General features: G+C 35.8%; 1 protein-coding gene across 1 annotated transcript in view; it reads right to left on the bottom strand.

The window, feature by feature from the left end:
- The window catches only part of LOC149794665 (huntingtin-like), a 207,984-nt gene that overhangs the window by 36,760 nt on the left and 159,148 nt on the right, over nucleotides 1–12,076 (bottom strand). Inside the window, exons 47-48 of the mRNA XM_089964272.1 lie at nucleotides 8,665–8,852; nucleotides 4,981–5,095 (exon numbers count right to left, since the gene is read on the bottom strand). Coding sequence (XP_089820398.1) covers nucleotides 4,981–5,095; nucleotides 8,665–8,852 — 303 coding nt within the window. The remainder of the gene's footprint in view (nucleotides 1–4,980; nucleotides 5,096–8,664; nucleotides 8,853–12,076) is intronic.

The raw sequence follows: 12,076 nt of genomic DNA, 5'->3' as shown, positions 1-12,076 counted from the left end.
TTAGCATCATACAAATTTCAGATTCAACAAACTTTATGTATTATGTCCTAAAAAACTTGTGTACATTGGTAATATACTGTGTTTAGATCATGCTGGTATTAACGTTAACACTGTTTGCAAAATTTTTATTGTTGATGGTTTGGACTGTATAAACATGCTTACAAGCTGACATTTTCTTAATTAAAAATTTGATTCATGGCTGTGTGTACAGTGATTGTCCAATGCTAGTTTGTTGAAAAGAGGCTGTGAAAAGCATTTCAAACTTTAATTGCTTCTAAATATTACTATACATGTTCATGTGTACTGTGATAATAAAGACAGGTTTGACATAAAATGTGTTTGTTAATTAATTAATTTCTGTCATTTCTGAAAACATTACATTCCAGACAGATCAAAATGGGACATTACTCATCTACATAAAAAAAATTAAAATAGCTTTCTTTAATCACTGCAAGTGCATCAAACTATGGATATTTGGTACAAACTTGTGTATGCTGATTTCTAACCTGTAAAATCTGTCTTGCTGGTTGGAATAATAATGTTAACAAATTAAATTTTATCATCATCACACTGTTACATGTGATGCATCTGTCCAACTGGTTATTTGATGACCAATGACTTCCCCTCTCAGAATACTTTCAGTATCTGTTTGAAGAGGAGGAGATTGGATAACCAAAATCCAAAGCCACTCTGAAATGACTGGGATTGCATATTTGTTTTGTGGAAATAGTTTGATCCAAAGTGATCAGAACTGCAGGAGTCTGGCACACCATAGTAGATTGTCTGCAAGCAGTGGGGGTGTTAAGTTAGTTACAGGAAACAGGAGGCTTGGGGGTGAAGAAACCGTTTCTTACATCTCCTGTAAGGGTGACTCCTAGACTGGTTCTGCTGATACTAGTATTTGAGACCAAAAAAATTTTGCTTGACCTGCCTATTGTCCCTCCATAGTAGCAGGGATTATTTTTTTTTTTTTTAAAGGATACAGGTGGAGCAGCAAGGGGTTGCTCTTGAGCTGCCTGCCTCAGAACTTCTTCAACTTTGCCCCCAAACAGCAATGGTAGATGAAATGGATTCATCTTTACTTGGGACAAACGATCCATTTTGTTTGGGCTGCCTACTGTCCTTCCATTATAGCAGGGATGACTGCTTTGGTGTATTTTCTACAGGATAAAGGTGGAGCAGCATGGAGTTGTTCTTGAGCTGCCTACCTCAGAACCTCTTTAATTCTGCCCCCAAATAGCAATGGTAAACCACATGGAGTCATCTTCAAAGCCAGAGTGTGATGTGGCTTTAGCAAACAAAGACTGGCAGAGGCAGCCAACACATTTGCCAATGAATGGTGAATTGCTTTGTTAATTTTGGCCTTCGACTCAACTTGTCTGATTTCTGCCAGTTGGAAAATTGCCGAATCCAACACTGATGATGTGATGACATGGTTTCAAACCTGCTTTGATGTGGCAAGAAAGAAATTTTTATACACTTTATAAAAACCTGGGGCAGACATGTTAACTGTAGTTGCTTTTTATCTAATGCTGGGAGTTCAGTATGACAGGCAGTGGAATGTGTCTTGTACCAGCAAAATAAAAATAGTGCTGGTACTTGGCTCTCAGAAAAAAAAGCCAATCATTCCCTGGGTCACAGATATGTCCAGATAGTCTATCACGGATCTCCTTGAATTTTGTCAGCTGGGGAAGCAGTCGGAAGGATGTAACTCTTTTTTCATCATTGACATCAACTGATACATTAAATTTATAATTATGTGTGGTGGTAAAGGGTGGAGAGCATTCCAAAGCCGGCAACACCTGGTATATCGCGTCTACAGCAGCTTTAAAAATGAAATCTGTCCTCTTGATGGTCAGATCAGAACAGGCCTGTTGCTCTGAAGTATCTTAACACTCACTGCATGAAATCTGTTCATGGTCTGCTTCCATTACAAGATAAACCATTCCCAGTGGCAAAAATGAAACAATGCCATTGTCTCTACATAATTTACAGACAATACCCTGCAGATAAACAGTGATTAAAGGACGAGCTGGCTCCACCAGATGATTCTGCTGTACTGGTACAGATGGCATAGTTACTGGACACGTGGAAGGTGTTCCACTTGGTGCCAGTACAGGCTGGGCATGGATGTATCACTAAAATCCCAGTCATGATGTGTTTGTGTATCCTTACACCTGGTGAGAGGGATGAATCTATCCCTTTGATCACTGTAATTGTAATGGTACATAGTTGGAGACATGTTCGGACAGATATATCTATCAGTAACATCTCCAAAATTAAGAACAGATGAAGCCACAGGCCTGGTAAGATGGATTGATATATCATTCAAATCCCCATAATTGTAATTGCATACAGCCATAGCATGGTCTGATGGATAGATCTTTTATTAAGATCCCTATATTTGTATATAAAAAAAAGCCATAGGTCTAGTGAGATGGCTGAATGTTTTGACTGGCCAGCATAACTGGTTCAATGATTGTGGATGGCTTTGGACAGCGATATGGTATCATAGGATGGAACCACTGGATGCATTAAAACACCATGCACCCAGATTTACAGGTAGGAAAGCCATGTTGGGAGCCTTACACAACCCAAAAATATAAGGCATACTCCTCCAATATCACAATCACTGCTAGGAAATTAAAATTTAGCAACATTTGTCATCCTTTTTCTTTGCCTTTGTCGGCTTTTAAAAAAACCTGAGTCCATACACTCTCAAACCATCTGGCATACACGCTACAATGTACAACAAACTACATTTTTTGTACGCAAGGCTCGACTCCATTGTGTTTTTCTTGACCTTGAACTTTTTGCATTAATACACAGGATTCAATGAAACTACAAAATGAAACAAAACACAAAAAATGTAAAATTAATGATGTAGCATGTGTGTGTGATTTGGATTTTTAACGTAGCTTTAACAATTTTTCAGTCATATTGCTATGATGTCTACAGTGTGTCAGTTTATAGTGATGTCTAGCACTGGGGCATCATGCCACAGACATGTAGCATGATGTCCCACCCAGTTACATTATCCTGACACCAGGCCAACCAGTCCTAGCACTAACCTCTTAATGTTGAGCACCAAGAGAAGCAGCTGGTAGTACCATTTTTGTAAGTCTTTGGTATGACTTGGCCGGGGATCGAACCCATGACTTCCCACATCCGAGGTGGACACTCTTACCACTAGGTCACTGGAGCATTAGATGTAGCATGTAAACATGTCACTAAAACAACAGCCATTACTAATGAGGTGAGTGAACAATTGGGACAATAATGTGAATAACAATCAGACATGATTTTGGTATTCACCCCAAAAGCTGAAAATTTGGAAGGGTGGTTTGGGGGTCCTCCCCCAACGGGGTCTCAAGGGGCGGAGCTCCGATCCGGAGGTCCAGGGAGCTGAAGGCCCTTGGCCAAAAATGCATTTTACAATCATTAAAAACTGCTCCTGGTATAACTTATGACCATAATATATAACAAAATAATCATTTGAAAAACTAACAAACTTACCAGAAAATTTCAACCTGACTTGAATAATTTCACAATATTTATTGTCACATGAATTTTTTCTCCAATACTGATGGTGCTTAAGTTATTTCATGTGCATGTCAGCGTTCACATCGTAATTAAGTTAAAATAATTTCTCAGTTTATGCAGCAATATTATACTTCTCTCTTTTCATAAAAAATTTGTAAAATAAACATCCAAGTACATCAACTATATACAAATAATCCCATACATTCACTTGTCTTTTTCTCTAATGGACACAACCTGTTGATATTCCAGTCAAGCTCTTTTTGCTGCTTTGGCAAAGATTTGCTTAGCCTTCCATTTTGACTGACTTTTTTGGCTCAATGTGCAATCGTTTCTTTTCCTTCTCAATGAGAGCCTTTTTTCCTTTCAAGCTGGTGCTTGTATTGGTGACATGCAGTGCACATATTCTGACAGAGAGCTACATCTGTTCTATCATGCAAGAAATCTTTCTTCTTATAGTAATTAACTGCACTTTTTCCATATGCCTTCTATGCTTCAATTTTTTTGTATGCAGCTTCTTTTGTAGGTACCGTTGCAACAGCAATTGACCTAGAGCAGAGGTCACAAAATACCAGTCCTCTACCATTCAGTTCTCTTAAAAACTGACCAACTAAATTTCTGTCGAATTTTTGCTCCAGCCATTCTCATTTCCATATGTTTTTTTTAAACCTTTATCTAAACTTCTCATGTCATGGTCTCTCTCAACAACTCGGGATGCCAATTTTTTTGCTGCAAGCACGCTTCTTCTTTCCATAGCCATCAGTTTCCATTACACGAAGATTCACTGGATGAATTTAAACTTTCGACCAATCAGAATACTCTTTACGAGAGTTGTGGGCTAACTAATATATGGAACGAATACATTATAAGGGTCGTTGCAGAATGGGACTGAACAGACCGTTTTCAAAAAACAGGATCGGAGATGATAGAAAAAAAAACCTGGACTATATCAAGAAAAATCGGATTCAAGTCAGGAGAAAAGCGGAATTCCACTTTAAAATGGAGAAAAATCATGTCTGAACAACATGCATCAACGATCACCTGTTTTACCATGCAGCCTTAAAATGAGCAAGTCTGAGAAAGTGAAACATTTCACAAAATATTAACAAAATTCAATACATAATATTTACCACCTATTTATGAATGAATATTATTCCTAATAAATCAAAATTCTTGTATGGGTTTTCTAATTTAACACAAATTTGACTTGGAATAGACAAAAAAAAATCTGCTATAATGTTTTCTTTGTATGGGAGCAAAGCTTTTAAACAGGAGACATTTAGTGCTTGCAAGGGGAGGCAATAAACAAGTTTTTCGTCTTTTATTTAGGCTGTATTCAGGAAGTAGCAAGCTTATATTCCTAATGTTAATGTTATTGGGGAATGTATTCAAAGACGAATCTGAAACTCTTTAAGATCCTCAAATTATGCGATTTCTAACCTGTAGGATCCTGCTGGGGAACTCCAGATCCTTTAGATCCACATGGTAATTCTCCATGATGTAGAAAGCTGTGGCCCACATTGTAAGCACATACTGCTCACTGGTGATGCTGTGTCTGAATTATATTGGATCATCAGTCAGATTTTGGTAAACAACTAATGGATCTAGGCTTTGGAAGTGTTTTGCGTGTTGGCTTCAAACAAAACACTATTTTGATATTTGTGAAAAGCTTGAATCAGAGAAAGCTCTGAATGGTTATCATTAAAATCAATGTAGAGATCTGCAATAGGAATGTTTCTTCAACATAAAACAAAAAACCTTCAAGCTAGCCACAGTACCATTACACTACTCTGATTTATCACAATCCATGTCCCCACCCATTATACATATAAGTGCAAATGTTTCCCCCTTCTTCAAGCCATGTACCAACCCATTATACATACATGTGCAAATGTTTCTCCTTCTTTAAGCCATGTACCCACCCATTATACATAACTCTGCAAATGTTTCCCCTTCTTCAAGCAATGTATCCACCCATTGTATATAACTGTGCAAATGTTTCTCCTTCTTCAAGCTATGTGCCCACCCATTATACAAAACTCTGCAAATGTTTCCCCTTCTTCAAACCATGTTGTTGTTGTTGTTGTTGGGTTTAACACCATTTTTCAGCTCATGATAGGCTATGCATGCGGCCAGTATTAATGGTGGAGGAAGAACCCAGGAAAACCCTGGGAAGAACCACCGACCCACGAGAAGTTACTGGCAAGCTTTCTCACATACCCACATTGGTCGAATCCTAGACTTGAACCCACGCAGACAGAGGTGATATGGCAGTGATCCGCAACGGAGAGCACTTTAGACCACCTCAAGCCATGTACCCAACCATTATATATAACTGCAAATGTTTCCCCTTCTTCAAGCCATGTACGCAACCATTATATATATCTGCGCAAATGTTTCCAATTCTTCAAGCTATGTAACCATATATTATATATAACTGTGCAAATGTTTCTCCTTGTTCAAGCCATGTACCCAACCATTATACATATAGGTGCAAATGTTTCCCTTTCTTCAGGCCATTTACCCACCCATTATACTTAACTGTGCAAATGTTTCCCCTTCTTCAAGCCATGTACCCACCCATTATACATAACTGCAAATGTTTCTCCTACTTTAAGCTCCATCCTCTGGGGAGTTATCATACTTGTATGTTTTTTTTAATTATAATCTAAAATACACATTAAAACAAGTTCTGAATAATGTCACTGAAGTGAACTAATATGGCACACTACATCTAATAATATATAAACAAATGTTGCAGGAGCTTTGACAAGGAAATAATAGCAACCCTCAAACTCTATCAATCCAAATTATCAAACTTGCTTCAAAATGTTCAAGAAATACAAGTTGGTAAAGTTTTCAGCAATAAACAAATTTATAAACTTAGACAGCTTTTACCAGAAATATATTGTTCTTGCACATAACAAAATATTTAATAAGTAAATCTACTTAGATACATTTATCGGTATGCATCCAAGATTCTTTAGCTGTCATCATTAGAAAAAATCCACACAGCTTTTCTCTTTAGTAAAACAATTAGTGGTGTTCAAATGCACACCAACATTTCTAGCTTAGCTGGGGTAACCACACTTTAGGTGTTTTTTGCACTTTTATAATTTTCTTTAGTTTACATTATAAATCATTCGTCTTAATCCCCAACATATTATAGTTTGCTAATTTGTTTTACAACTTATTCTCTTAAAATGTATGTATCTTGGATTGTAAAGTTAAATGTTTATCTGTTTTGAATTTTGGGGGGAAAGGGGAACAACACTGCCTAACCCAAATAATGTGATTCTAAATAGTCCTTATATATTATTTCCTTTGGCTTACTCTAACAAGAAATCTGGGTTAGAAAATTGCTTTCTGTTAAACTTCCTTCCAAAGCTGTTGATTGTATGTTATGAAAACAGTTGTTTCAAGATATCTTCATCCATATTTGATGGCGGCACATCAGGATGTTTTGCCCAACACTGAGTGCCCCATGCGATGATGCTTTGTGTCAAAGTTGGTTAAATTCTGTTCAGCAGTTTGATGCAGATAAAGTTGTGCAGAAGTTTCCCTAATTTTACAAACGGCAGCCATAATGACGTCAGAATTGCATAATGTTAAAATATCAAAGGCATTCAGGCTAGGATGCTTTCTATCAAGTTTGATCAAAGTATGTTAAGTAGTGTTTTTGAAGCTGTTAAAGGTTTTTTCTATTTTTAGTAAAAGCAGTCATATTTGATAGCATGTTGGAATCAATGTAGAAACTAAAAACCTTTCATGTCAGAATCCTTTTGATAAAATTCTGCAAAGTAGGTTTTAAACAGTAATTGTTAAAATTATTCTCTGTTTTTCTTAATGGTGCCCATATTTAATGATGAATTTGCACTATTAGTACAATCTGAAAGCAATTTTTTACCAGAATGCATCACTTTTGAAGAGCATTTTCTAAAGAACAAAAAAAGTCATTTAAACTTTTGACTATTTTAGTAATGGCAGCTATATCTGAAGTTTATACTGGCATTAAGTGTACAAGTTTGAAAGCTCATTATGCCATGCTTCCTAAAGGTAATACTGGCATTAAGTGTACAAATTTGAAAGCTCATTATGCCATGCTTCCTGAAGTTAATACTGGCATTAAGTGTACAAATTTGAAAGCTCATTATGCCATGCTTCCTAAAGGTAATACTGGCATTAAGTGTACAAATTTGAAAGCTCATTATGCCATGCTTCCTAAAGGTAATACTGGCATTAAGTGTACAAATTTGAAAGCTCATTATGCCATGCTTCCTGAAGTTAATACTGGCAATAAGTGTACAAATTTGAAAGCTCATTATGCCACGCTTCCTGTCAAATTTGGTCATGTTCTGCTTAATGATGTTGGAGAAAAGTTTGTATTCATATTTTTCTATTTTATTAATGACAGCCCTATTTGAAAACAGATCAGCATCATATGGAAAAAAGTTAAGAGCCACCTATAACGTCAATCAAATTTGATCAAATTCTGCTGACCAATTTGAGGGAACAAGTCTTTAAAGTTTTGTATCGTTTTAGTAATGGTGACCATTTCCACTATCTGATGCAGATCTGCATTATTTGAACAAAACTGAAAGACCTTCAGGCCAGTTTGTTTTCTGTCAAATTTTAGTTAATTCTGTTGAGTGCATCTTGATGATAAGTTGTTTAATATTTTTCATTTTTTGCTAACCACGACCATATTTGATAGCATATTGACATCCCTTTAACAAATTAAATTTGAAAGAGCTTTGTGTCAGAATGCTTTCCATTAAATCTGGTCATATTCTATTGCATGGTTTTTGACAAAAAGTTGTTGAAAGGTTTTTCTGTTTATAATAATGGCAGCAATATCTGATGGCAGATCTGTAATATTTGAATAAATCTTAAAAACTTTCATGACAAGAGGCTTTTTGTCAAACTAGGCTGAATTCTGTTGAATGGTTTTCTAAATGAACTTGTAAATAGCAACTGTGATTGGACAATAAATGATGGTCAAATGTCCATACCATACGCTCACTCAGGCTTGTGTTCTTGTTACCTAAAAATGTTACATTAAAAAAAAATATATATATATATATATTAGGTAAAAATGTTAAAACATTATGAAATTATACTGACTGACTGATGGCAACAAGATTTTTCAGAAGGAAATCTGTTGCCAAAGGAACTAAAAGCTTGTTCACATCTGGCATTCCTGCCTCCAAAAGGTAGAGAATTCCATAAAGGGTGTTAACTCTGCTTGATAAATGTGTACTCCTCAGCCCAGCATCAACTATTTTTATCAGTTTCTCAGCTGTTGCTGTGTCCTGAAAATAATGTATATAACATAAGAAATTTAAACATTGTTTTCCATATGAAGAGATGTCCAATGCAGAATAAATCTGAACAGCTTACACAACCACCATGGGACAATGTCTTGCTTTGGATTAAGGCTGCATACAACTGCATTGCAAAAATCTGGTTCAGATCCATTACTATACTGGCACAAATGAAGCAAAATATTATATGGCTGTACTATCCAGAAGCCCAAGAATAAATGCTATAGCATGAGCAAAGTGGGATTCAAATATGCTTTATTGCCAAAACTATGCAAAAATATTGTTATTAGAGGATGTGGAAAATAAACCTTGTGGCTATTAATACTTCTCAACACAGTAGACTTTTGTAATAATTTTTGACAAAAATTCATTCACTTTTTACATTTTGTGTGTGTGTGTGTGTGATTTGAATTTTTAATGTAGCTTTAACAGTTTTTAAGTCATATCACTTTGATGTCAGCAGTGTGGCAGTTTATAGTGATGTCTAGCATTGAGGCATCATGCAGCAGACATGAAGCACAATGTCCCACCCAGTCACATTATCCTGACACCAGTCCTAACACTAACCTCTTAATGCTGAGCACCAAGTGAGGCAGCAGTTGGTACCTTTTTTATGAGTCTTTGGTATCACTCGGCCGTGGATCAAACCCACAACCTCCCACATCGGAGGTGGATGCTCTAAGCACTTGGCAACCAGAGCGATTTTTACATTTTGTTAATTTCGCTTTAACTAAAAAATATTACTGTTGAGAATATCCTAACTCAAATGTAAAGACAGGTGCATGGAATTGCTGCTGTCAACCAGAAAAACCATCTCTACCTAATTACAAAACACATCCAACTTTGAATAAAACGTATCACACAATGCCATCAGATTATGTAACAGCTGACATAAAAAAACACTGTTGGAAGTTAGTTACATGTTACATATTAAATAAAGTATAGAGTGCTTTATGAAAATTACCACATACATGTTACTTGCTACATGTATTACAAAAAAAAAATTGTAGCCAACAAGTGAATCAAACAAATACCCAAGGCTGCAAAGCAACATCTACATTTGGTTTTTGTTAGTCATTCTTTTTCTACAGAGTCCAGTTTTTTCCACCCCAACATAATAATAAAATATTCATTACAGACTGAGTTAATGAACTGACTGGTGATAGCATCCATTTTGCACCAAAACTAACATGACTATAAAACATTCATCACAGACTGCTGATATTGTGCGGTTTTAATGCCATTTTTCAGCACATGATAGGATATGCATGGCGGCCAGTATTAATGGTGGAGGAAGAACCCGGGGAAAACCCTGGGAAGAACCACTGACCCACGAGAAGCTAGTGGCAATTGACTCAAACTCATTCAGACAGAAGTGAGATGGCAGTGATCCGTAACGGACAGTGCTTTAGACCACTCTGCCACTTTGGGCCCCCATCACAGACTGAGTCATTGAACTGACTGGTGACAAGTGAATGATTATGATTTTAATTATCAAGTGTTTATAGTGGATTTAAATTTATGTAATTCTGCCCTGTCTCAAGTTAGATTTAAGAACTAGTTTTATTACTAATGGGTACATGACACTGGGTCTTCCTCATTACATATTGCTTGGCATGGTTTTAAACAAAGGAACTTGTGTTGGGAAACAACAGTTAGGAGAATAAAGGTATTCATGTGATTTAATTCCTCTAAAGGACAATGTAGTGATCAAAATCTAAATCATTCAAGGAATCATCAGTATAATGAGGCATGCAACATTTGGCTACAATCCAACATTCCTGAGTAAAGTTATATCGAGGAAAGCAAAGGAGGATGGGAATCAGATGCTATTACATTTCTGAATGATAATGCAGAATGCTTGAAATCAGATTCATTTGGCACAATATTTTAGAAATAAGAGTGAATCCTGCAATACAGGTCTTAAAATAGACCCTGTTAAAAATGTCAGAGTACTGGAAATACAACAGCACATTGAAGATCTTATCAATATAGAGCTCAAGCTACCAAACTTGGTTTTAGTTAAACAATCCTTGGGGTTAACTGCAGCAAAGTTTGAGTGATAGGCAACTGGAAGCCATAACTCACTGAATGATGACAATGAAAGCTGAAAATCAAAGTTTAATGAGGACTTATCATCATAAAGTTGCATACCAGATTTTGGTTAAAAATCAGCAGTTCGCTGTGAGGTCATCTTGCAGAAATATAATGGCTGATTGACAGAGGACTAGCTGACCTAACATGCTGATGGATAGAAGTACAGCAGAACTACTATAGTGCTCTGCCTATTTCATCAAGCAGAAAAACTACTGGGTATCAATTATCTCATTTTAGTAATGGCAAATAAAGTGGGCCTGGTGAAATTCATTACTTATATGGAAGCAAGCTTCAGGCAATCATTACCAAGTCAATTTACTGTTTCAGCATCTGTTAAATGCAATAACTTTATAGTGCATATTTTGTTATGTATATTTATAGTGGGCATTTTGTTATGTGCCTATAGTGGGTATTTTGTTGTGTATATCTATAGTGGGTATTTTGTTATGTATATTAATCATGGGTATTCTGTTATGTATATCTATAGTGGGTATTTTGTTATGCATATTTATCGTTGGCTTTCTGTTATGTATATCTATAGTGGGCATTTTGTTATGTATATCTATAGTTAGTATTTTGTTATGTGTCTATAGTGGGTACTTTGTTGTATTTATCTAAAGTGGGTATTTTTGTTATGTATATCTATGTTGGGTATTTTTTAATGTATATCTATAGTGAGTATTTTGTTATGTATATCTATAGTATTTTTTTAATGTATATCTATAGTGAGTATTTTGTTATGTTTATCTATAGTGAGTATTTTGTTATGTTTATCTATAGTGGGTATTTTGTTATGCATATCAATATTTTTTGTAACTCTTGGTACATGGTTTTATCTAATTTTCATAACACTGATTCATGGCTATAAATAGTACAGAATATCTTTAGTCAAATTTAGCTTACCGTACATAGCCTGATTATCCAAGCATCTAGTACTGTATAGGATCTATAAATAAATGTTTACACATGTGTTGAAAATTATTAATAAAAATCTTAATAACAAGACTTAAATGGTGCTTATGGCATAATTTCTCAGTGGCTGATGGGGTTTTGACATTTCTAGAATATATCTTTAACTTCCCATTGGTCGGGCTAGGTCAAATGAATAGGCCAAT

Source organism: Sinohyriopsis cumingii, chromosome 7 (genome assembly GCF_028554795.1).
Source record: "Sinohyriopsis cumingii isolate HCF-2022 chromosome 7, ASM2855479v2, whole genome shotgun sequence".
Classification (NCBI taxonomy): domain Eukaryota; kingdom Metazoa; phylum Mollusca; class Bivalvia; order Unionida; family Unionidae; genus Sinohyriopsis; species Sinohyriopsis cumingii.
Note: the sequence above shows the minus strand (reverse complement) of the source record. Positions and strands in the feature narration are given on the sequence as shown.